This window comes from Dermacentor andersoni, chromosome 8 (assembly GCF_023375885.2).
Source record: "Dermacentor andersoni chromosome 8, qqDerAnde1_hic_scaffold, whole genome shotgun sequence".
NCBI classification, from domain to species: Eukaryota; Metazoa; Arthropoda; class Arachnida; order Ixodida; family Ixodidae; genus Dermacentor; species Dermacentor andersoni.
Window position 1 is genome coordinate 66648406 of NC_092821.1, and position 27910 is coordinate 66676315.

At 43.2% G+C, this 27910-nt stretch overlaps 1 protein-coding gene across 1 annotated transcript in view; it reads left to right on the top strand.

Annotated features, from left to right (window-relative positions):
• LOC129383642 (uncharacterized) overlaps positions 1-20917 on the top strand; it is a 37624-nt gene extending 16707 nt beyond the window's left edge. The window contains exon 4 of the mRNA XM_072289773.1: positions 14463-20917. Within this exon, the coding sequence (XP_072145874.1) occupies positions 14463-15346 (884 nt within the window). The 3' untranslated portion in view covers positions 15347-20917. The remainder of the gene's footprint in view (positions 1-14462) is intronic.
• Positions 20918-27910: the final 6993 nt, after the last annotated feature.

The window sequence follows — 27910 nt, forward strand, 5'->3', positions numbered from 1 at the left end:
TGGGAACGGGGATGCTCTCTGTTGCAACGAAGCTCTTAACCATGTTCGTTTGCGATGACGTTGGACCTGGGTGTAGGGTGTTCTATGATTGCGCCTACTGGGGACCACTTGGAGGTGCGGCTGGCACACAGACCCAGGGTGCAGACTATCCAGGTCTCTTGCACCTCAGTTGTATGTCTGTTTGTACTGGCGTACCTCCTCAAGTTTTGCAGTCACTTCTGGGTTGGCACGGTCCAGGCTCTAGAAGGTTGGTTTGCATAGGCAGCTGCGTCCTTGTCCTTCCTGTCAGATGCTTGACTGGAGACTGCAGGAGCTTGTCTCTTGGCATGTTCCTCCACTCCAGTATGGCATTCTAGAACTCTGTGGTTTAGTAGGGTGTCTTGCTCAGAAGCTTCTTCGCCTCTTGGATGGCTCACTCTGCCATGCTGTTTAAATGGGAGTAGTGTGGGCTCAACGTAGTGTGGATAGTGTCAGGTAGCTCCATGTGGTCAACCTACTCGTGCCTCTTGAACGGTGGTTCATTGTTGCTCATAAGTTTGCGGAGAACACCATGCGTAGCGAAGACTTCTTGGCATTACTTAATGACAACTTCTACCATTGTGCGCTTGAAGTGCCAAAGGTCAAAATATAAAGTGTAAAAGTCAACAATGCTTCGATATTGCTCTCCCACTCAGTGGAAAAAGTGGATGCCAACTGTCTGCCAGGGTAGTTTGAGGACGTCGTGGCTCTTAAGACGAGTATGGTATAGTATGAAGAACTTTATTTAGGTCCTGAGGAATTGGTCTGGGGCTAATGCGGGCCACTCCCACGTCGGTACAGAGAGGCTGAGCCCCTCTGCCATCACACAGGCCCTTTGGACAGGCCTGAGTTGGTCTGCCAGCGCTTCACTGTGCAGCGTCCGCTGCCACCACTGTTCACCTTTGAGAACCAACACCAAGCAGCGCCAAAGCATGTGTTCCGTCAGTGTAGATATTTGGGCTTGTTGGTGTAACATTTTGCTGTTTTTTCCTGTAGCGCAATTAGCACATGGATGTAGAAGAGAAAGCTGACACAACTCGCAACAATTTATTTGCTGGACAGGTGCCACTCTATAGCCTCACTTTTTTCTCCCACTTTCTTGAAAATAAGAATGTGTCTACTGACAACAGAGCAAATGATAGTACAACTTACTTGCAGACTAGGCTAAAACTGTTATGTCTAACGCATGTGCTGGAATTTTATCTCTTTCTTCGATAGTGACATGGACGATTGGCTAACACACGCATCGCCAAACTCCTCAATGCGAGGACGTTCAATGATGAGACGAGGTAATTTGAATTTGCTTCTCCCCATAATAACTGTATCTTCAAATCGCAGACCGTATCCACACATATGAGAATGAATTGTGACGGCGAAGGCTTGTTAACTTTATTGGAGTGCTCTCTAAGCCTACCATTAATGCATCTGCCAGTTTGTCCTATATAACTTTCCACAAGGCAATGGAATTCTGTAAAACGCACAGGTCCTACAGTTAACGTATCCTTTCTGCACTGCGATTTGCATTCATCCTTTTTCTATGTGGTCTTGATTTTGCACACAAGCTGATAAGCTTGTTTGGAGCTGTGAATACTATGTCAAACTTTCCACGTAGTCCTATCTTCAAGTGATGTGATAGACAGTGGATGTTAGGAATTACAGTCAACGACTGAATTTTCGTACATGCCTGATATTTCGGACGTCTTTGCGGCGCCGCCACGAGCCCCCATAGAATCAATGTATAAGGACACCTGAAGTTTCGGACGCTCAAACCCCCCCGCCGTTCAATTTTCAGGACTTTTTGACGTGAAGGAAGGTCCTCTGGCTCCTCGCGCAGCGCCCTTGCGAAGGAAATCGACTTGCAGCAGAAGCGTATCACCGCTTTGAACCACAACTAGCCGAATCTAGCCGTCACACACCGATTTGGTCTGGCCACGCTGGCTATGTCCATCGCCACAAATGGCCACACTTCCACCTCCGGCGGAGTTTCCGGAGCGGCGCTGTTTCATTTGTTTGCGCAGGCCACGTTTTGGCTAGCGTGGTGTGTGGTTGTGCTGTTGTGTCAAGTGTGCTCTGCGACGCTAGGCCTAGGTGCATCAACGCTCGTCAGCGAACTCCACTGTTTTCAACTTGAGGATTTCGCTTGCCTTCGATGGCCCCCACTCCGTCTTCGTCATTCTCGCCGATGGCATCAAAGTGCGGAAAGCAGTACCGTACCCACGGAAATAACTTTTGAACAGTTTGTTGACGCTGACAACGAGGTCAACTTCTGTGCAGCACTGACTGACGAGGGAATAGTCCGTCAGGTTGTGGAGGATTCAGAAGACTCCGATGTTGAAAATGAGGAGCCAATGCCTGCGCCGCCTACAAGCGCCGAGTTGACGCGAGCACTGTTAACTTTTTCATCGGTGTACAGTGCTGACATGATCCTTGCTCAGATCGAGGCGAATATGATAGCATGCAACCGGAACGCCGTCCAAACATTCAAGCAACAAGTTCTTTAAGCCACTGCAGCAATAACACTGGCTGCCTGACGATGCACATGTACATAATAAACCGGCGGTCGGCTGCATACAAAGTTTTTGAACGCCTCTTTTTATAGCACCTTCATTGATGCTTTGGCAGGGTTTCGGAAGCGTGGTACTTCGCCCTTTACCTCTAGATCCGAGAAAAAAAGAGAAAAGGTGCGGTTTTTAGCATGCATTCATTTTTTCGGACTGCCTGAATTTTCAGACATTTTTACGTTCCCTAGAGGGTCCGAAAAATCGGTCGTTGAGTGTACGGGGAATTTTTTCTTTTTAACAGACTGTGTTGGCTGACCAGCTTCTCCTGACTGCGTTGCCCTGAGCAGTTTTTCAGGAATTGACGCAATCAAATTGTTTGGAAAACCAGCCGCACTCAACCGTACGACCTGTTGTTGAAAACTAGAAGAAATTAAATGAGGGCATGATTTCTTTACTGCATTGTTCACACATTTTCACTATATGCTCCTTTTAATAAAAAACACTATAAGCCTCAACCTTCAAGGTTATCTGTGCGTCACATAGTTCCTTATTTAGTAGATAATTCGTTGTGTGTAGTGCTTGCCGACAAGGAGGGTAGGTTTGCAGTCATGACTCATTGGTCTTTTTTCTCAAAGGCTAACGAAGCCATCTCAGCCGTGTTTAGGCAACATAAAAGCGTCTCGGCAAAAGTCCAAGCTAAAGCCATCAATATGTGAAAAAAATAAAATCTGAATAGGGTTGTAAGAGGCATTGAGAAGAACAGCGGGAAGTGTTTAGAGGTATCTTTTAGCATGAAGACACAAAAGTAATGTCTTTTTCAGGGTAACCATGTCTGACAAAGGGACATGGCAGAAGGAAATATCCACTTACCTGCTAAAAACACAATGTTCTCGACATTAATGACACCTTTGTGAAGTGTTCGGACCAAGTTTTAGAATTTGTTGTGCACTCTGACAAGAGGCTGAACGTATTGTCCGCTGTCATAAAAGTCCTTTATTATTCCATTCCTAAATCCGACCTGTTGACCTGCGTTGAAGAAAGCATTGACGAATTTGGTGCTGTGTGGTTTTGCAATGAAGCTGCAACTTCTACTCAGAGTTTTTTGGCATTACTTAAGCAATACCTGACCTCAACGTTTATCCACTGGAATAATGTTTCGTTTCTACAGATGCAGGGCGTGTGTATCGAGTTTGTTTGGCACCCATCTTCGGCAACCTGTATCTTGCAAAAGTAGAGTCTAGGCAGAGACGCTTAAGGGAACCTCAGTCTACAGAGCATTCTGATATGTTGATGATTCCCTTTTCTTTCTTGGCTGCACTTCTCATTGTTTTCAAAAAGAATTTGAAAGTGTTAGATGCATAATTTGTGAATGTCTTTGACCTCTTGATGTGACCTCCGAAATGCCAACAGATAGGAGTATCTGCTTTCTTGATCTACAATTTCTGTTGTCTGAGGATCACATCTGCTGGTGTTACCAACCTAGAGCTAATAAGCCTCTTTTATCGTACAGCTCTGCTCATCCCTCCTTATTAAAAGGGGCATAGGAAAAATGTGTTTGAACAATGTACTAAAGAAGTCGTGCCTACATTTAATTTCTTCCGCTTTTCAACAGGTACTGCAGTTGGCTGAGGCTGGTTTTCCAAGCAATTTGATTGTGTCAATTGCTGAAGTACTGCTCAGAGCAACGCTGTAAAGAGAGGCTGGTTTCTCGATGTCAGCCAGCTGAGTCTGTTAAAAAGAAAAATTTTGCCGTAATTCCTTGCATTCACCGCTTATCGCATAACCTGAAAGAGATAGGACTACGTACGGGGATAGGTTGGCATAGTATTCACAGCTCCAAACAAACTTATCAGCTTGTGTGCAAAAACAACACAATATTGTAAAATATAGCATGTGTGCATAAAGTAAAACAAAGGGTATCTTAACTGTAGGATCTGTGTTATTTACCAAATTCCATTGCCCTGTGGAAAGAGTTATATTGGATAAACCAGCAGATGCATTAATGATAGGTTTAGGGAGAGCTCCAATAAAGTTGACAAGCCTTTGCCGGATGCCTTCCTTGCAATTCATTATCACAAATGTGGATACGTTCTGCAAATTGAAGATACAGTTATTATCAAGAGAAGTAAATGCGAATGAACTCATCTCGTCATTGAAAGTGCCCGCATTGAAGAGTTTGACGATGCTTCTGTTAGCCAATCGTCCATGTCACTATCAAAGAAGTTGGAATTCATGTGAATGCATTAAACATAATAGCTTTTGCCTTGTCTCCAAGTGAGTTGTACAGTGATTTGCTCTGTCACCTTGTCAGTAGACACGTGCTTATAAAAAAATGTGAGGGTATAAAAGAGGCACCTATCCTGTAAATAAATTGTTGGAAATTAGTGGCTTTGTGTGTCTGTTTTCTCTTTTACGTCCTTGTGCTATTTGTGCTACAGAAAAAAACTACAGCATGTGTTCTTAATCGAACAAACCCCCACACTTACTACAATAGACTGCGACCTCAAAGCCTGAATTAATTTTATTCATGACAACTGGGTTAGGGTACGTTCGTGTCTGCAGAAGCCTTAATGTAACCGCTTGTGGCAGGGAGAATGCTCTGTGCCCTAAGTAAGAGTGCTTGGTGATGTCGTTGTAGGTTAACAGCTGGTCCCTGAACTCAGGAGCGGGAGATCCAACCCATTCAGGGCGTACACAGCACACTAATCCTCGTGCCTCCTTGTGTGCCACCTCGTTGAGATTGCGGGGCTCCCTCCACTGACCCCATGTGCACCGAGAAACAAGTAACTTAACTGTATGCAAAGTGAGATCTTTACCCTGCAGCAGTCTGTAAGCCGGTTCCGCAACAAGTTTCCTCGAGATGGCTTTAATCGCAGGTTGCGAGTCACTAAACACCAAAACTATCCCTGAATCAATCAATGTTAGAGCAATAGCTGCCTGCTCACCGAGCCCCGGATCTTTTGTATAAAAAAAAAAACGGCAATTAGAATGCTCCCTTTACCATCTACCACCACCAATGAATAAGCATGTTTTCAATTTATCCATGCCACATCAACAAATGCAGACTCCTCCTCCTCATCCGTTGCCTCTCGCAACAAAGCCCTTTCTCTCGCCATCTGCCTCCCTGCGTTGTGCACAGGGTGCACATTCCGTAGAAACGGACAAACCATGATATTGGCCCTAAGGTTCACGTTCAACTCGTGTAGCTCCGCCAGATCGCCTGTCACAGCCACTGATTCTCCCATTGACTTAATATATACCTTCCGACTGGTGTACCTAGCTACTGCTCTCTGTGTGCCGTTAGCTGAGCCTCGGCAATTTCATCTAAAATATTAAGCAAACCCAGTCGCAACAACATATCATTTGACGTACTCGCAGGCAGACCAAGGCCACATTAATGGCTTTTCTGATGAAAGCTTCCAATTTATCTCCCCCCCCCCCCCATTCCAATTTAGCTTACTGCCACATACAAGAAATTACACAGAAGAAATGTGGGAAGTAACAGCATCGCACCTTCTCCTAAACCCCTATGCTTATTAGAGATCCTTCTGATAAGTCCTACGGCCTCCTCAGTCTTCTTGGTAATGCACTGAATGGTTCTATTATTTGATCCATTCGCTTCAACTACCAAACCCAGGACTTTGATTGCCTCAACTTTGGGTATCAAGGACCCTCCCCTAGTATGGTTTGTAATGCAAGGCTCAACTTCCGGTACCCAATCCTTCAGCCTACGGCCTAGCTTCTTAGATTTCAAGATCAACAATTCAGAATTTTTAGTGAAGCACTTGAGCCCCATAAGACCCAAATACTCTTGCGTTAACGTTACCACCTCCTGCAGCCTAGCATCAAGCTCTCCGTCACTACATTGATACCCCATATAGTAAAGTCATCTGCGTACATAGAATAGCCAATACCCCAGGCAGTGTCCGGTATATTGGTCAACTTCGATATTGCCGGATTGAATAACATAGGCGAGAGTACAGATCCCTGCGGCATACCATAGCAACCCAATTTAAAGACTTCCAACCTTATCTCCCCTACCCTAAGGCATGTCCTTCTGTCTATAAGGAAAGCCTTGACAAAATGGAAGAGCCGGTGCCCCAGATTCTAGTTTGATATCACCCGTAGGATGACAGAATGTCAGATTTTATCGAAAGCATTTTCCACGGCAAGTCCAAGTAGTACCTTAGTATTCCTTGTCCGTCGGTCAAGGAGCTCATGTTTATTCCTTATCATCATCATCATCATCATCAGCCTGGTTACGCCCACTGCAGGACAAAGGCCTCTCCCATACCCCGGTCATATACTAATTGTGGCCATGTCGTCCCTGCAAACTTCGTAATCTCATCCGCCCACCTAACTTTCTGCCGCCCCCTGCTACGCTTCCCTTCCCTTGGAATCCACTCCGTAACCCTTAATGACCATTCGTTATCTTCCCTCCTTATTACATGTCCTGCCCATGCCCATTTCTTTTTCTTGATTTCAACTAAGATGTCATTAACTCGCGTTTGTTCCCTCACCCTATCTGCTCTTTTCTTATCCCTTAACGTTACACCCATCATTCTTCTTTCCATAGCTCGTTGCGTCGTCCTCAATTTAAGTATGACCCTTTTCGTAAGCCTCCAGGTTTCTGCCCCGTGGGTGAGTACTGGTAAGACACAGCTATTGTACACTCTTCTCTTGAGGGATAATGGCAACCTGCTGTTCATGATCTCAGAATGCGTGCCAGACGCACCCCAGCCCATTCTTATTCTTCTGATTATTTCCGTCTCATGATCCGGATCCGCCGTCACTACCTGCCTCAAGTAGATGTATTCCGTTACCACTTCCAGTGCCTCGTTACCTATTGTAAATTGCTGTCCTCTTCCGAGGCTGATAAACAACACTATAGTTTCCGGCAGATTAATTTTTAGACCCACCCTTCTGCTTTGCCTCTCCAGGTCAGTGAGCATGCATTGCAATTGGTCCCCTGAGTTACTAAGCAAGGCAATATCATCAGCGAATCGCAAGTTACTAAGGTATTCTCCATTAACTTTTATCCCCAATTCTTCCCAATCCAGGACTTTGAATACCTCCTGTAAACACGCTGTGAATAGCGTTGGAGAGATCGTATCTCCCTGCCTGACGCCTTTCTTCATTGGGATTTTGTTGCTTTCTTTATGGAGGACTACGGTGGCTGTGGAGCCACTATAGATATCTTTCAGTATTTTTACATACGGCTCGTCTACACCCTGATTGCGTAATGCCTCCATGACTGCTGAGCTTTCGATAGAATCAAAGGCTTTCTCGTAATCAATTAAAGCTATATATAAGGGTTGGTTATATTCCGCACATTTCTCTATCAGGTGATTGATAGTGTGAATATGGTCTATTGTTGAGTAGCCTTTATGGAATCCTGCCTGGTCCTTTGCTTGACAGAAGTCTAAGGGGTTCCTGATTATATTTGCGGTTACCTTAGTAAATAGTTTGTAGGCAACTGACAGTAAGCTGATCGGTCTATAATTTTTCAAGTCTTTGGCGTCCCCTTTCTTATGGATTAGGATTATGCTAGCGTTCTTTCAAGATTCCGGTACGCTCCTTATCCTTATCATACACTCTTAAACAAATGTACACCCTTTGGGGTGTATATTGGCCACACAACAATAATCGTCATCTGCCTTGCTTGCATTTGCTTTCTCGAAAACGCTGCACTCATTGCTTTCCTGTCGAGAATACACTGTCATGCTGATAACGCGCATGCCGTTTGTGACTTGGAAGTACCTGGCTCGCAGCGTTAAAGAAAGGAAATGCGTACAAGACAGATGACGATTATTGTTGGGTGGCAAGATACGACCCAAAGGATGAAATTTTTTTTAAGAGTGTAGCATCCTGAGTCAAGAGGCTGGGCTGAACTCCTATCATCAAGTGCTGAAAGACCCGATTGCCCTCAACACAAAGCATAGGCCTATTTAAAATGACATGCTCAGTGACTTCCCTGAACACGATGTCAAGTAAATGGTTCTGAGATTTTGAAGCCCCATGGCCCTCCTCGGTTTAGGTATCATAACAGTAGTTGCATGTTTCCGCTCTTCCGGGAAAGAGCTTTCCTTCTATCGGCTGTTGATCTACCGCGTAAGGAACTCAATGGACCCCTCGTCTAAATTCCATAACATTTTATTCGTGATGCCAACCGGCCTTGATGGCTATCGACCATTAAGATCCTGCAGCGTGCCGCCCTTGTATCACTTTCGGTAAATTCCTCATCCATAACTTTATTTCACTTTGTTCCGAAGTCACGTCGTGTGTGTCACGCCAGGTCTCCAACGGAAAGTATCTGTCAGACAAATCGTTCAGCAATGCCTGCTCCATTGAGTCCCGAGACTCCTGATGGCCCAGTTTACCTATCACTCTCCTCTGATGGTGTTTACTTTTTGTCTCATCTGGTAAATGTCTAAGCAAACTTTAGACGCCTCCCCTCTTAATGCGACCATCAATATAGAAGTGCATACTTCATCCCATTGCTGCTTGCACAGTACCCCACAGTGGTCTTCAGTTTCCTGATTAACCATTGCTATACGCTTTCTAAGCCTTCTATTCAACTTCTGATCCTGCTGATACTGCTTCGCTTACAACAAATGTGCCGTGGGTCTATCCATTTGCTCTGTGTCAATACCGGTCTTAATCTCCGTAGTGGTCACCTCAACATCACTTTTAAGCTGACTAGTCCACTGTTCCAAGGTCCACTCACTTCCATCATTGATCCTCTGCACTCTTCGTTTCCTAAAGCCATCCCAGTCAACCATCCTGATTTTGCGCTTTTTATTAGCCGCTACCAAAGTAATCACAAGTGTGTAATGATCGCTACCAAAATCTATACTAGAATAAGACCAGGACGAATTCATCACCCCCCGAACAAAACTGAGATCCGGTATCGAATCTCTACATGTCGACTTGCCGCATCTGATGAGATACAAAGGGTCTGTAATCAAAGTTAAATTCAAGTCTTGTGCTTGCTGCCGTAGTCTCTGCTCCTAATAGTGCTATAAACATAATTCCACACATGATACGGTGCTTTAAAGTCCCCTCCAATAACCGACCAGCCAGATTGGCTGGCTTGGTAAAGAGAAATATGAAACTCAGCGTCGTGTCCCGGGTGCTACTGTACAGGTGGAGCATGTAAACGGTCTTCTGACATGTCCTTTGCCAACCTAAAATGAGCTCCACCGTAATATATTCAATCTTGCAATCCGCCATGTGAAGATCATTCTTAATATATGCCAACATCCTATTAATGAGAGTTGCGAGTCCTCTGCCATGCTCATTATCCTTAACTTTTGCTTTGAAACCCGTTAAGGTCACGCTAGACATCAGTGTTTCCTGTAACATAACCTGAGGTTTCACACCATGTGTTCTAACAAACTGCTGCAGGGATGCCTTCTTATTACTAGACCCCCTACAATTCCACTGCCAAATACTAAATGGACTAATAGAGCCGTCTTGATCATGTAAATTCGGTGAACTTGTTTTGAGCTTAAAGGGGGACACTAAGGACAAATATTAAGTCAAGCTAAAGTAATAGATTAGTGCTCGAGAATCACTTAGTGGAATGCCTAAGTTCGGATATTAAGAGTTTCGAGAATGATGCTGAAATTGTCCTGTTAGGTAACAAGAATGCCCACGCACAGGATCTAGATGGCTATACCGACAACAATGAGAAGTCAATGCTAGATGGTTGTGAGCAACAAGCAGACCACGGGGGAATTGGGAAACCGGCAATCGACATTACTGCCTGATGACAGAAGGAATTCATGATAAGATGAGAGAAATGGTAATTGACGAAGAAGGGTATAGTAGCATAGGAAGTGACCATAAACGCATCATTCTGAAACTGGGATATGCAGTTGCGAAGGAGAGCAAGGAGAACAACATGGCCACTCCAAATTCGGATGCTGAACAAATAACAAATATAGCCACAAGGGTCTAGGAAGAATTAGGCAAATCGCCAAGCAATGAGTGGGAATATAGTGAGTTTCTAAATGTAATAACAAAAGAAATGCGGAAAGAGAAGCAGCATGTTCATTGGAAAGGAAAGAAATTAACCGAAAAGCTGGTCAAACAGTGAGATACGAGAAGCGATTGCCGAACAATAGAAAGCATCCCGAGAGCACAGAAAGGCAAAGAAGGCGCAGTTGCCACAGGAAAAAGTAGTCAGTAAATGGGAAATATACCGGGAGAAAAAGCTTATGGTTCAAATACTGGTGCAAGCAATGATAAAAGGTGAAAGGGAACGTTGGTTGTCAGAAAGACGGGAGAAAAAGAAGGCCGCAACTAGAATATTTTGGCACCACATAAACTTATTAGGCAGGAAGTCTGAAACAATACAACATATCTTAGAGGAAGATGGAAACAAATTGGAAGGGAACGCGGCATTAATTTGCCTCGGAAAAATAACAGCCAAATCTTTCCAAGGCAATGATGAGGTTTTACTTGTGGAAAGAAAGAGCATGAAAGAGAACGAGATGGGAAAGGAGCTGGTGCTCACAAATTTCAACTGGAAGAAAGCCCAAGAAAAACTTCTGAAGCCGGCAGCCACAGGGCTAGATGAAGTTCCCGTTAGGCTGATTAATCAGCTAGGTCCAAAAAGTAAGGAAGCTCTGTGGAAAGCAGTAGCAAAAAGTCTAAAAGATAGACGAATACCAGACGGTTGGCGACAAAGTAAAATAAATATAATTTATAAATGTAAGGGGGAGAAAGATAGAATTCACTCGTATAGACCGTTGACAATTACATCGGTAATATACAGGTTAGCAATGCAGGCAATTAAATTAAAGCTGGAAGGATGGGCAGAGAATAATGGCATTTTGAAGGAACTTCACTATAGCTTCATAATAGATAGGCGTCTGGATTATAATTTTTTCTCCGTGCTCAATCTATTGAAGTGTTCAGAGTAGAAAAGAAACAGTTATATGTGGCGTTTTTAGAAATTACAGGAGCGACAACATAGGCCACAACATTTTGTAGGATATTCTCGAAGGGGAAGGCTTAGGGGACAGTTGTCTCAAGCTTTTGAGAGAGATTTACCTAGAAAATACCATTTTAATTGAATGGGAAGGGATGAAGAGCGAGGAGAAAGTTAATCTCAACAAGTGACTGAGGCAGAGGTGCCCGTTATCCCCACTCGTGTTTATGATGTACATGGTAATGAGGGAAAGGGAACTAGAAGGAAGTAATATCGGGTTTAATCTCTCATACAAACAGGCCGGTACAGTAGTAGAGCAGCAGCTTCCAGGTTTGTTTTATGCGGACGACATTGTTTTGCTAGCTAACACGCAGAGGGACGTGCAATGTCTGCCTAATTCTGTGGAAAGGAAGGCGATAAGTTACGTCTGAAATATAGCATTAAAAAAATGGGGTGTTATGGTATTCATTAAAAACTGTGAACAGACAGTGACAATACCGTGCGAGGAAATATCTCCCGTAAAAAAATACAAGTACCTTGGTATACGGATAAACGAAGGCAATTAATATATGGAAATACAGGAAAAGGGAATAAAGTAAAGGGGTAGAGAAATGCGGCCATAATGAAATACAGAGCGCTGTGGGGATCCAATAGATACGAGGTGCTGCGGGGTATGTGGAAAGGTGTAATGGTTCCAGGACTTACTTCTGGAAATGCGATTGTTTGCTTGAAATCAGGGGTACACTCAGGACTCGATGGCAACCAAAGGTCAGTGGGACTCCATGCATTGAAGCTGTCCAGGGTGATATGGGCTGGACAAGTTTTGAAGTGAGTGAAGCTCACAGAAAAATTAATTATCAAGAATGACTTGGGAATGTGGAAGAAAGTGAATGCATTGGGAGAGTGTTCAGTTATTTGTACGGGAAAAACATTGATTCACATTGGAGGAAAAGAACTAGGAAGATTACCAGCAAGTATGTGGACTGTGTGGTGAGAAACACAGCTGCAAAGAACATCAAGCGAAAAGTCAGAGGCTGACATAATCTCGTGGCTGGCGGCAATGGAAAAGAAACCTACCATGAGTAACTACTTAAGAAGAAAAAACGAAATCAGGAAAGAAACAATTTATCATAACTCAAAGGGAAGCTCATTACTTTTAACGCGAGATCAGAAGGCCTTAGAACACGCACCTAAAAGCGAGATATATGAAGGAAGAAAAACTATGTGCTTGCTGCGGTAAAGCCAAGGACACCATGGAGCATGTGTTATTAGAATGTGAAGATATCTGCCCAGCGGTTGATTTAGGAATCACTGGCCTCCTTGATGCCCTTGGGTTCAGCGAGAGCACGGGGAAAGTAAACATATCTGCAATAGGAGATTACTAAAAGGCGGTTTGAAGCTTGGCGAAAGAAAAATAGGTAAACTAGAAACAACGGTGGTGGACAAAAACAAAATTCACAGTAGGGTTGCAGAAACTTTGTTTATGGGAATTCACTGTGTGTTTTCTTCTCTTTTCTTTAACATAGGTAGGGAACTGGGGATTAAAATAACAAGAGCTTGGTGGCGCAACCCATCGCCCCACTCCAACGAGGATGCTCGTAACATCCTCACACACATCACACACGTGTATATATATATATATATATATATATATATATATATGTATATGGACACTCTTTCTGCAGCCGAGGGGTAAGTTGGGCTCAGTATGAAACTGGTGTGTCTGTCGTTTCTTCAGAGCCAGCGATGGTGCTGTGCTTGGTGCCTCCCTTTGCAAATACTACAATACCTTCACCTGCCAGCGTGTTAAAATCCACTGCGCTTTGCAAAGGGAGCATACCCTTCCTTGTCAGTTCCAGCAATCATTTGCCAATATTTTCTGTTCGCAGAGCACAAGGAGGAGAGTGCACTCCAAAAGAAGTTGCCGTATTTTTGCACCTCTAAGCCGCACCAAACATTGTAAAAATTTACTGCAAGGTCAGGATCGGGGTGTGAATTACTGAAATTTGGATTTGAAGTTTCGCTCCATGACAACACAGCCTGCAGTGCCACAAAGCCACACTTCAGGGCAAGGTTCTCGAGTACTCACACTTTCTCTATCTCCTGGGGAATCCCACCCTTTTTCCACCCCTGTGTGTTGAAGCTCCCTTCTCTCCTCCACTGTCGGTCATTTTCCTCCTCTGCATGGGTCGCCATTTTGCGTTTAGCAGTTAGTGAATAGTGCACATGGTGCTGGCAAAGTAGAACTTGGGCCACGATAAGCCGTGCTCAACGGCCCAGCTCCCGTCTCCGGAAACAGTAAAGCAGTCATTGGCTTAAGATACGACATGGACAAGTGGTTTATCCCCAAATGGATGCTGTTTTGTGCACATCTGGGGATTGTGTATGCAGTTATTTTCAGGGGTTATACGTGCATATTATTTTTTTTCTTTCTGGGCTGTTCTGAAAGAGGATGCGGGTTAACAGGTTATATGGGAAAAACTGCAGCATTTCCTAGCCGGCTCCTTCAAACCTCGACTTAAGATAATGTTGCCAAAGTTCAGTGCGTGATCAAGAGGAAATTCACTGATGAATGCTGATATTAGAACAAATTTGTTGTGCCAGCGAATCATAACAAATTTTGCAAGTGCCAAATATGGTTACCGGGCCTCAAGTGATCATTGAGGATATGAGAGCAGGCTTGGTCAAAGCATATTTGAAGTGTTCTCTAAGGGTTGTAGGAGAGAGTAGCGAAACACTCCACATTCGCTCACTTTGTAATTCTTTAGCTTTCTGAGAAATCCCTTTTATAAGTGAACTTCACAAACGGGGTCATGAAGCATTCCAATGCAGAAATATTGAGTAAATAAAAATGACCGTTAGGAGTTCTTTGTTTCGTTGTACTTGAAATCACCCTGAAGATCTCCCAAATCAAATTAAAAAGACAGCTTGTCATTAAATTTAGCCTCTGTGTTCTTTTTTGGCATTTCCTAATAACTCTTATTTACTTTTTTTTTTTTGTGCAGCATCGAGGCCTTTAATTTCTGCATCAACTGCCAAATGTGACAACTCAAAGCAAGGATGCCTCCACCGATGTGAGCTATGTGACTATGAGGCTGATGAACTATTTCTTCTGGAAGCACATGCCAGCATCCATACTGGCGAGAAGCTCTTTCATTGCCCTTCATGCCCTCAGAGCTTTCCACAAAAGCAGAGACTGAAAACCCACCTGCTCACCCACACAGGCAAGACGCCATTTCAGTGCACTTCATGCTTTCGGAGCTTCTCGATAAAGGCTCACCTGAAAGAGCACCTGCGCATCCATACGGGCGAGAAACCATTTCATTGCCTTTTATGCCCTCAGAGCTTTTCTCAAAAGTCCAACCTGAAAACCCACCTGCTCACCCACACAGGCGAGAAGCCATATCGATGCCCTTCATGCTCTCAACGCTTCTCGCGCAAGTCTTACATGAAAGCCCATCTGCACACCCACACAGGTGAGAAGCCATATCAGTGCCCTTCATGCTCTCAGAGCTTCTCGCGAAAGACCTCCCTGAAACAGCACCTGTACAGCCACACAGGCGAGAAGCCATATCAGTGCCCTTCATGCTCTCGGGGCTTCTCACGAAAGGGCGACCTGAAAATGCACCTCCTCACTCACACAAGCGAGAAGCCATTTGACTGCCCTTCATGCGGTCAGAGCTTCTCCCGAAAGAGCAACCTGAAAGTCCACCTGCGCACCCACACAGGCGATAAGCCATATCAGTGCCCTTCATGCTCTCAGAGCTTCTCACACTGGAGCACCTTCAGGAAACACATGAGGCAAGAAGCCATTTCAGTGCCCACTCTACCTTCAGAGGTTCTCGTTGAGGAATGCCCTAAAGATACACCAGTGCATTCATACAGGTGACCAGCCATAAAGTTGCACCGTTTGCTCCAGGTCCTCATCACTTGAACAAACTTAAGAGAGCACAGCACCATGGTACTGTAGGGTAGGTCAACAATCTCGTTGAACTAGAGTCTGAATTACAAAATATACATATGTGTAGTATGTTACGTTGTAGTACGTAGTGTTACATGTAGTATGGTCGCTTGTGCTACCCCATCAGGTAGCACAAGTGTCTCCACATGCTCCTGAGATCAAGCTTTAACTCGAGCCAAACTCGGATGTCGCCTATTCAAATACGTGTAAAACGCAGAAATGCTTTTCTGAATAACCAGTGGGTCGATTATAACGAAATTTGTAACAATTGAGAGAAAAAGCTAAATTCTGGTGATTGCTGGAAGCATATTTTTGGTTGAAGGCCTGAATGTTATAGGTAACAGGAATTTACAAAGATGGTCCAGCATGCAAAAAATTGGAGCTAGAACTTCATAAATGTTTAGCTCTGTGCCTGGAATAGATATCATAGCTCGGTAAGCTGCATAAGCTAGATCTTTCAAAGCGGACAAATTTGATGTATGAATTCATTTCTTTTGTTAATTTCTTACACTATTTACAGGGACCTTTCAAATGTCCTACTCACTTATTATTTATTTATTTATTTACAAACGCTGCTATCTCATTTAGAGACATAGCAGAAGTGGGTTACATAACTTATGAACACAAGAATGTCAACTAACATGGTTAGGCAGTTGTTTCCCAAATTGATTAGTCGGCAATAAACACAGAGAACCAACTAAGTTATGCCATAATTCAACTGTGTGTGGAAAAAAAGAAAACTTAAGACCATCTATTATTGCAATGAAGGGAGCTATGTTTAATGGGTGAATACGTCGGCTTACTCGCACAGTAGGTGTGATCAGCAAGGTAGGTGCTTCATTGTTAGTCGATCCTTGCATGATCTTGTGCTGCAAGATTAGACGGTCACACGTGCAACGAAACGACAATGGGTCCAGTGATAAAGCGTGTGCGTGCGATGATGGTGAAAACATACGGCTGTAACTTTTTTCTGAGTGGATTCTAATTTGGAAATATCCTTTATGCGATGAGGCGACCACACTACAGAAGCATACTCTAAAACAGGTCTGATTAGTGATTTGTAGGCCGTAAGCTTGCACTCTTTAGTGCCTTGCTTTAAAGTTTGTTTTAGGCATCCTAATTTTTGCAGCGCTTTAGAGCAGACTGTATTCATATGATTATGCCAACTAAGGTTAGTTGTGAAAATAAGTCCAAAGTATTTGAACTTGTTAACTTCGTTTATGCTGTACCCTTGAGTGCTGTACGTGAATTTTAGGGGCTGTTTCTTGTTACTAAAAGTCATTGTCACAGTTTTTCTGAAGTTAATGCTCATCTGTCATGTGTTACTCCAGTCTGAAAATGATGAAAATACGTTGTTAAGCACTTCTTGATCACGAAGAGTACGAATGTTGGAATAGATCACGCAATCATCTGTGTAGAGACATATTTTCACTTGTGTGTTTCTGGCTACTTCAATAATGTCATTAACATATATGATGAGTAAGAGCGGCCCGAGAACTGAGCCCTGCGGCACCCCTGTTATGACCTGAGCTATAGAAGAGGTATTGCAATTAAAAGTGACGGATTGAAATTGGAGGTGCAAGTAATCGGATATACAGTCAATTAGTTTATTACCAGGACACATTGCAGCAAGTTTTGAAAGTAGTTTTCTGTGGCTTACCGTGTCAAATGCTTTTGAGTAGTTGATAAAGATGGCATCAAGCTGAGTGATGTGGCTATGTCTTGCGTAAATTCTAATAATTGCACTGTAGAAAGTCCTATTTGAAAACCGTGCTGCTGTGCGGACAGAAAGTTATTTCCGATAAATACTGAATGATGTGCTCGAGAAGTTGGCAACACGTGGGCAGCAACGATATAAGCCTGTAGCTAGTGATTTGCTGTTTGCTGCCAGATTTGAAGATGGGAATGATGTTAGCTTGTTTCCAAACCTGGGGAACTCCGAGATGTCTCAAGAGATTTGTTAAATCTAACTGTCAAGTACTGGGCATTCCCTTCAGAGTATCGCTGTAAAAATTTGTTTGGCACTCCGTCAGCTCCAAAACTTTTTGTAGTATCAATTGTTAGTAATAAGTTGTGAACACAAGCGTAAGTTATAACGAGAGCAGGACACTCTGGTAAAGTGTTGTTGATGCAAAAAGGGGGACCGACGCCATCATCCTGACAAAATACATACTGAAAATAAGCGTTGAAAGTTTTGGAAATAATCAGAGGATCAGACGAAGGGTGATCGTTAATGATCAATGATGAAGTGTCATGAGCAGCCGGAAGCACTGTTATCCAAAGCTTCGATGAGTTTTCTTTCAAGAATGTTGATAACATGGTGTCGAAATAAAAGTGTCTGGCTTTGTGCATTTTGGTTTTTAATTCGGACTGAAGCAGGTGCAGTATTGAGCATTGGTTGCTCTGACTCACATTTTTATGTTTCCGGAGCCTCTCGATGCCCCTGATAAGATGAATAATGTCCCCATTATACCAAGGGTGCTTCAGGTTGCGTTTCACACACTTCTTGGGAACAAACTGTGAGATGCATTTCTTAACAATGTTACAGAACATATCAAACAACTTGTCCACACTGCAAATGCTGCTACATTGTAGAAAAGCGTCAGAAGAGGATACTAGAATATTAACAATAGAATTGTCATCAGCATGGGAAAAATCACTGACAATCTGAAAATCAAGTCTATTGCACTCACAAGTGACGTCAACCTTCAGCAGAACTCCCTTGTGATCGGACAGGCCTTCTGTGATTTGGCAGTCCTCTCCATTTTGTAGTAACCTTTGGTTAAGGAAAATCAAGTCTAGGATCGAGCTCTCACGGGTAACGCTACTAACAATCTGTGTCAGATCTAACAACAAAACCAAAGTCAATAAGCGAGTCACAAATTGGCCTATCACGACCATAGGAAACCAATGTAGTCCAGTTAATACAAGGGGTATTGAAATCACCAGCATGGATCAATTTCCAGTCGTGAAGCTTGTGTTTTAATATATAATTGCAACAATCTGGAAATATATTTTTTTTGGAATCAGGAGGCTGGTATAAAGTGCAAGTAGCCACCACAAGATCACCTATTTATAATTTGCACCGTACCGACTCTGTGTTAGGAAGACTCGGTATCACTACAAAATCAATGCCTTTGTGAATAAATAAAGCTACTCCGCCGGCCCTACCACATAACCTGTCACATCGCAAGACAGAGTAATTAGGAGGCACGAAGTCACCTTCCGTGACCAAGTCATTTAGCCAGGTCTCAGTAACACAGATCAGAGATGGCTGATGGCATTCAATTAGCCAATTGAAGTGAACTAGCTTGTTCAATAGGCTGCGTGCATTTATATACAAAAGGGTTAGGTTGTATCTATCCCGAAGTAACTCTGTGCTGCTAGTGGGTGTGTTGCTGAAAGTTTTGATAAGCGACTTGCTAGTGTCATCCCATGAGTAGCAGACCCTGTCTACTATCAGAATGTCAAAGCTCAGTCGAACCTTGTTCATGTTCTTCCTAAGCTCGACCGAATTACCCACAGAGCTTTGCGTGTCTGCCACACAGGGAAAAAAAAATCCTCACTGATATGAGTATATTACCCTTTGAATTTAAAAGCACTCCTTAGTATCGAAGTCTTCACTTTGAAATCGAGGAACTTAAGTATGATAGGTCTCATCTTCCCATTTTTTTGTGCACCGAGCCTGTGACAGCACTCAACGCAGTTGCATTCTATTTTCAGTTTCGTGGAAAGGAGCTTCAGCACAGCGGCAAGTAGTTGCTCAGGGGATTCAGGCAATGACTCAGGCAGGCCATAGATTATTAAGTTGTTCCGACGTGATCGGTTTTCTAAATCGCCATTTTTTCTGCCCAGCAGTTCGATGGCTTTTATAAGGTCGTCGACTGTTTCTTCTAGAGTATACACACGCTGGTCGACGTTAGCGCCAGCCAACACCCACACTTCTATCTTCGAGATCCTATCTTCAAATGCATCAATTTACCGGTCAGACTTACTAAATCTTGGCTTATTCGTGTTTGCCCTTCTAGCAGTTCCATGAGCATACGTTCAGTTTTTGTGTCTGGGCCAGGGTTTGACTCTACATCACCCCACATAATTAGCAATATTCTCAAGGAATGCAGCAAACAAAAAAAGGTACACAAAAGGCATTCTGGGTCTGGCAGCAGCAGCAAACAACGATCGTCACTTCTGAAGCAATGCACATGGTGTCTATTGCTTACCTGCAAGATGAAGCAAGCAACGTTCAGACAGCCGTTCGCCATGCTACTACCGGACCCACTGAAGAGCAGAAGCTGCGATTCTGGCTTTATATCGTCCTTTGACCACGTGAGCGTTCATCAGTAGTCCGCCATCCACTGTTTGACCAGCACCGATGAAGTTCGTCGTCGTCGATAAGCAGGTTCTCGTGTGATACGAAATCACACGTGTCGTTGAAGGTGGAATCCAAGTTCACATGTACCGGGATGCCACGCAATCGACAAATGGAAAAAGCATAGTCCTCCGGATAGTGGCGGCCGACACAAGCAGAGATCTGCAAGATGAAGCGAGCAATGTTCAGACAGCCGTTCGCCATGCCACTGCCAGACCCACTATTAGTCGCATATTTTAACGCCTTATTTAATGCATCAATTTTGTCCGCTTTAGATGTCCTACTTGTAGCATTTGACAGAATTGTGATATTTTTCATTGCCGAGTTAGATGTAAACTTGATAGTTTCGTTTTCTGAAAATTCATGATTTTCAACAATTGTTATTAAAAGACTATTGGCCTAAATAAAATCTTCACTACCAACAGTCACTAGATTCTATTTCCTTTATATGCAACAAACCTCATGAGGTTTGGGGCTGTAGTTGTCAAGAAAAACAATTTCTCCTTTCCCATACATTTAGATGGGAGCCCCCAAGCTCAAGCTTGCTTTTAAAGGGTCCCTGAAACAGTTTTGCGGGGTCACCATATTTTCTCTACATCTTTTCTCAACACGTTATCGAACACAGAGCAAAAGGATTTATGAGAAATGACCCACATAAAGTTGTAGCTCAGAAAAAAATCAAAATACAGTTAAACTTTAACTAAAAGAAGTCGGCAAAAACAGCTTTTTGCTTTGTTATATTGTGGCTTTTCATTATTCGAAAAGTAATCAATGTTTGTTCGTATCTCAAAAATTACTGTTTTGCATGCCACAGCAAACTATCTATGTTCATTGTAATCATTATTGTTACACTACAGATGTCTGAATGATGTGTTCGTTAGGCTCTGTTTTTTTTTTTTCAATATTCTCTTTGGTACATATGAACTTGTTCTCTTAAACCAATTCATGTATTTGTTGGCTCTTGGTTCTTGTCTACATGGTTCATCGTGGATTCTTTTGATCTTATTCTATTTGTGCCTTTCTTTTCTTTACAAATGGGTACTTTTTTAGAGGAATTGATTGTTCAGTAAGCTAGCTTTCCACTGTCTGTTTCACCAGAGCATCAAATAAATGCCAGTGTTTGTTGAGTATTCATTGTCTGTTCTTGATATTTCAATAATTTATAGACAGCATGCAATATAGGGATGTTAGGACTTTATTGTATCTGGGGCTGCAAAAGAAGTTGAGTGATGGCAGTTGGAAGTTCATTATTAGCACAGAAAGAACCTGTTATAAGTAATAAGTAATGTAAGGTTTGAGTCGAATGTCAAGCCCACTATGCATAATTCATTCCTACATTTTATTTTAACTAATGTACCAGCATTTCTATAAGCACTAGTGCGACATAAATTTGTAGAAATAATTGTGTAAACATTACATATTGAATTGGCTGATGAACCTGCACTGTGTAATACATCTGTGTGCAGAAGGCAAGAAATTGGGCCAATCCTGTTTTTAGAAATTTGAAAAGATTCTTCCTGAACCGCAGTTGTGCCAGTCTCTCATCAGGAATTACCTCACCGACAAAATTGTGCACAGGACATGCTTTTAAGATAATAAATACGAGGGTTCACTGTTTCAATTAAGGGCGTGCAAATATTTGATATGTTAAAGTAGGCGCTTTGTCAATACAACTATTTTCTAATAGTCTTCGAACACTTAAAACATTACCTGTGCACTAATAAACCTCAAAATGAAGCAAAAGTATGACAAATGTCACCCCCATGGGCATAGTATAGGCAGAAAACATGAGAGCATCCGTAGTAGAAGCTGGATACGCTTCTTAGTCACCTAGACTTTCCTGGCTATACAAAGACCATTTGCACTCCCTGAAGAGCCCTTTGTATGCGAGTGATTTCCTCATTTGTTCCTAGTGATCCGTTAGCGCTTTTAGTAAACTATGCTACATAATGTGCAATGTAACTACAGGAACTTGCCAATGGAATGAACACGAGGATGTGTACATTGTTTTACCCATATTTTAACAATAGCTGTGCATTCTTCAAAAACAGTTTGAAACATATTCTACATTTGTTTCAATTCTGGCACTATTCGATTTGTATTCCATTCAATATGCAAAAATTACTTCTATATGGGGTGACAATGTACCTTCATGTAATCAATAAACATATTTCAGGTTTTTTTTTTTTTTCTGCAAATTTGCACTCCTAAGGATTACCTCCACATCCACTCAGCCATTTTGGTGGCACGTATGCCTTCAGAGTGTGGCATGTTACATTCGCGTGAAGAGGCACCTGCACCAACATGTGGCCATTTCAGTGCTGGGTCTTCTTTCAAAGCTTGCTTATTTGTAACTTGTGAACTCGGATAGCAATTGTCTATCGACACCGTCATGCGATGTAAATGTGAATGTATTAAGTCAAATACGAATTAGGAACATGCATGCGTGTGCAGTACGCTACATAACATTCTGTTGCACAAGTGTTACTGTATGCTCAGATATGTTGAGCTGCCGAAGTAATTCATAGCAAGTACCAGTATAATGTGAAAAGCTGTTTCATTATGTTTTAAGAAAGCAATGAAAGAATTTGAAAACACTGATACGACGCGACACATGACACTGACAACACCACAATACCAGTCAGGTATCGTGCCAGTTATGTTGGTGCACAGTGTGGAAATAAATATATTGTAATACAAATTCACAAGTTGTTTAAATATATTATGATATAGCCAAGGCTATGCAGGTGTGCTGAATGTTGCGGAGATATTTTTGGTAATCAGTTTAGAGCACACATTTCAGTGGCCACAGCCATGTGATATTCCATGGTGTAACTGCTCAACAACGAAGCATTTGTTTATTCACTATGCATACAAAAGACTCCTGTGTACAGTAAAATACTCATTAGCGAGAAATTATTAATGTTACACAGTTCATTAAGACATGTTCTCCAAGTAAATTGTTGCCTAATTGAACATCCTTGAGCATGAAAAGTGGTTTACATGTGCACAACAAAAGGTAATAGCAGATTGTTTTTCTTAGTCTGGGGGGGGGGGGGGGGGTGCCCTGAACTGTTGGAAAGTTCTCTGTGGTTAAGTAGAACCAATTTGTGGATGCCTTGTTTAGTTGGAGCTAAGCTACATTTCTGAAATGTTTAGAACATAAGCAGTATAAATGTACTCGTGTATGAACCTACTTATTTGTATTGTTGGAATGTTGTCATTCTGCCATGAGTGACCCTTCTTTGTACGAATGCATTGAAGCAAAATGTCATTACCAAATTTTATTTAATGTATACATTTTTTTCGTGTGCAGGCTCTCATCACAATAAGCAGCACATTGAAGCCTTCATAGATCGCTTCAGATTCCGTTGGAATTTACGAAGCATATTGGCCTTTCTTTGACAGAATTGTGCACACTTACACAAGGTAGGGGTTCTCAGACCTTTTGGCTTTGGCGATGCTCCACCAGCTTTTACATAGTGCTGCAGAACCCCTCCCTTCCTTTTCCCAGTGATCTGCTTACACACAGGCTTAACATATGGGCTCATTTAGGCTTATGGAGAATGGAATGGCGATAAAAGGGGACGTTGCTGCACACTCAGTGCTGTGAGTACAGAGAAGCTGTCATGTTTTGGGAGGATTGGGGTGCGTGGGGAGCGGGGTGGGGGGTGGCCTTTGAATCTGCCTTAGCGTTGCTGCCGCGTCTGGGTTTGGCTTCCATTATGTGCATTTCGATGTGTTGTCGTTACTCTCGAGGGCCATTTCTGTTGATGAGGTACATACGACGATGTACGGACAATTCTTTTCCGCTCTCCGTAATGCGCTGTGCGCGCCAACCATCTGGCTGCCATCCTACGCACAGTGCGCCATGAACAGTTTAACAGTATGTTCACGCAAACAGAGGGGTGTCACATGCACAAAAGCGTACAGTATTTTTGGCGAAGAAATTTTGCAAGGCATTCACCTTCCGGAACGGTCTTTGGTGTATCAGTCGCACTGCTAAGCATAAATGCCCGCATCGCCTGGAATGTAGCACTGCCCCTCGCCCGCAGCAAAGTTTATTTTTTATTCTCTTTGGCTGCCACCCGGCGTAACGTCAGTGTGAATCTACATATACGCATGCAGGCTCGTTTCACTAAGACTGCAACAGACTTAAAGAATGTGTTATGCATAATCCATTGTTCATAGTCTGTTAAATTCACGCCCTTTAAGTACACTTTTGGGAGTTGTCTTTGTCCGAGAGACCCAGGGCACGTCTAAAGTAGATGGTGGGCATAAGCTGCAGATGCGCGAGCAGTGCACTGTGGACACTGGACAATGTGTATGTAGCGCTGACCCCAGGCGTAAGTGATGGCTAGTTGGCTTAACTCTTTCCGCGCCATGGGGAAACTAGGTGTTTTTTGCAGGTTACACCTAATATTTTTTCTGAAATACTCCACTCAATATTTTCTGGAATACATAAACAAAAAGCAGAATGAATGCACTTTTCGTGCATAAAAGATTTATTAACGAGATCCAGGGAAAACAGGGGAAGGCGGGAGATGGAAATTTAGAACGATGAGCAAAAGGAGAACAAATTGAAAACGGGAGCCAAGGTTTCGACAAGTGGACTTGTCTTTCATAAGGCGACATATTTATTAACGAAATGTATGTCATAAAAGAGACATAAATTGCCAAAATCAAGATTGTGTCGCAAAATTGAACAAAGTTTCCTAAGAAATGCTTGTATCTACTAAAAAAAATGTAACATAAATTATGATATAGAATATGTATTGCCATCTAACAGGCACTATATCCCAAAAAATCAATTTTTCATTCAACAGGTTTTCCACTAGAACAATTTAAGTGCGAGCACCACAGTTTGGCGTGCAAGGCTGCGGCCACCGATAATCTGGGATGGCTTACGTCGTCGTCGCTGTCAACGTTCGATGAAAAGGCAGCATCCTCAGACTCACTGCTGCTCGATCCACCGATAAAAATCTGCTGCAAATGCAGCGGAATCACGAGATCTGCGATCTATTAAAGCGCGAGCGCCGCTCCCCGAGGCGGCCATTTTTGCTTTCTACTTTGGCAGTAGCGATACTTCAGAGTGCGTTAAAAAATTACCGCCTCGAGGGAAAAAGGCGAACTGCTTAGAAAACAAAAATATACTTCTCCTTTACATCCCATGGTGCAGAGTGTCGGCATTTCAAAAGCGGCGTTTCAAAACATTGATAGCGGGCGTCCATTTTTGCTTGCTACTTTGACGATCTCGAAAACTTTGGAGTGCGTTCAAATGTTTTACCACCTGGGGTAAAAAGCCAACTGCTTAGGAACCAAAATAGTTCTCCTCCTTCATGTCTGATAGCACAGTGTCTCCGTGGGTGGTGCGAAAAGTCTCGGAACCGGCGTTTCAAACCATAGTTAACAGGCTAACGATGCCCAATGGGCATGGTACGGAAAGAGTTAGTCTCCAGACAGAGACTTCCTCCACCAGAGAAATACTGTGGGCAATGGGGCAGACACGCGGGGGATAAGGGCAAACATGTCCCGCTGGATAATGGATTTTCTGCTTACAAGTAGACAACATTTTTGCTTAACTGCGCCGTGCGTGTCAGTGTATATGTGGGTTATGTTGATGTTAGGCAAGTTGGTAAGGGTTTCTGCAGTTCAAGTAATAAGGGGTCTAAAGAGACGGTTGCATAGCTTGAAGTGGCTTGGATCTCAGGGTGTGTCAGATTTCAGGAAGCTATTTGTCCTCTTCTCGAGTTAACTGTGACGTCTGCGTGTATCACGGAGCATCTTGTAGGTATACGGTCGTTTCAATTGTTGCAATTTGTTGAACTCACTGGCTGAGCTTCGCCATCTTGTGAGTGGTTACACATGTAGAATTCCAAGGTGAAAGATCGTCCAAGTTCGTATACTCATGGCACAATTTCCATAGATATAGGAATGGAGTACCGCGACTGTCGGTATATGTGGTACCTTTTTAAGGGGTCCTCAACCCCCCCTCTGGCTTGGAGAAACACAATCTGCTGATAGCATGCACTAATGTGAACATCTCAGCCAAATTTTGGAGTTGTGCAAGACGTGCGTAGATCGCAAGTTCACTTTTTTTCTCATATGCTCTCTTTTTGAGACGCCAACAGCAGCCTGACAAAAGTTAGTAACAGCTAGCCGCTCCTAACTCTTTTCGGGCTGATTTATTTTCTAATACAGGTGATTCCAATATGGGGCTGCTGTTGACGAATAGCTGGCATCAATCAATAATGGCATTTGGATCAGTGAGCTCCTTCCTACGGCTACTGTGTATATGTATTCACGGAGTTTAATAACCAGGCTGAAGTAGGTGAAAAGTTGCTTTCGAATTTCGATAATAATTATGTACTTCCGGAACCACACGCTCGGCCACAGCCACCCACATAGGGGTCAAGCTTTGGCCTCCCTGCTTATTGGTGCTGCAGTCGTCAGGTCTCGTTAGTTTTGAACACTGAACTAGCATTGAACCATGCAAAACTTAAGGTCACATCACACATACGCTGGGACTTTTGGGCACAACTCTAGAGCAGCTCATTTCTCTGTGCCTTGCAGCTCGTTTGTGGTTGGTAGATTGGTCCTGTGCAGCTTTTATTCTTTCTTTTTTTTTTAGTACTATGGCTCTTGTTTGTTTAATTTGCCGTTGCGAACAGGGTACATGTGGGATCTCAGCTTGACCGTTCTTCTCCTATGGTGCTAAGATTTAAACAGGTTCTCGAGTTTGTTGCTGCTGTTGCCACTCAGTTTTGTGCGTAGATCACGAAAAAAAATTTCTCCATCGTGGGGCTTCCTGTTGCAGATAATGTACAAGTAGGTGAGCTGTGGCACATTTTAATGGTACTCTATGTAGCGTCTACGTGTACTATTTCTTGCCTTGCATTTCATACGGTTACCCTGTTTATCTCGGAATATTGTGGCTAGTGAATCGAAAACTGCTCACCACAATGCAGAAGGCAGATGTTCAGCAACCCAAATGTAAACAATGAAAGCAAACATTAAGGAATGTGGCCCAACCACTGATAGTTGTACTCAGGCTCAATATTGCTCTAAGGTTTGGCTGTCTTCATGTCCAAGAAATTTTCTGAGATTTATTCCAGCTAGATTTCTAAGCTGCTATTTAGTATTGCTTCTTTTGATGGTACTATGGGAGGTACCATGTTTGCACAATGTTCCTCACACCTTTTGTGCGCACACAATGTAGGTTCATTGCAGGAGCCAGCACTATGTTGCAGATATAAGATGTGTGCAAATGTGACTTTGTGTAGGCTTGATGGCGCATGCCATTTGTTGCGACAGCATAGAAAGACAGATGGCTCACACGCTCAATCCCAAATGGACAAGGGCCCCCTTTATTCGAAGGCCAGTACATATATACAGTCAACCAACATCCAGAGGGAGCCACAAACTTTTGGCATACTAACAGAACAGTGGCATCCTTTACACCTCCCCTCTTAAGGACCACGGAAGAGTGGTGAGGCCAGGAAACAGTTAAAAATGTAGGTGATCTGGGCAAACAACACGTTGGCCACTGCGTGCCCACACTACTCAATCAATTTCCATTGAAAACTCCCTGGGCGGTTCCTGACCCTGCTGTGCTGCAAGACGGGGGTCCTCGGATTGCAACGAGATGCTGTGGTGGCTCTCGTATACCTGGTGAAGTTATCTCATGTTCTTTTGCAAGAACGAAAAGGATGAGGCGGCGCCAGTTACATTGCAGGATGCCGCCTCGCTGCGTTTCAGCCAGCTAGCATCGTGGCGTTTGGACCAAGCTCAGCACTAGCGTGTACTTGGTCGAGTCGCACCTACACCCTCTGACCTGTCAGTAGTGGGAACAGATTTACGGCTCGGTGACACATATTAAAATCGCTGGTCTGCTTGTCCTTGTACTTACGTTCCACCTTCCTGTAGACCATGGTGCACATACAACTGCGTGCTGCAGCCTCTGACAAACAGACATTTTGTAGGCACGCTTTTATAACAACTACGTAAGGAGAGATTCAGTGCTGGCTATGCTTGTGATGCATATGACGATGTTGCTGGGCACATCTCCCTTTCTTTAGTGAAAGAAAATGACTTTTGGAACTAAGGCTTCAGTCACACTCGAT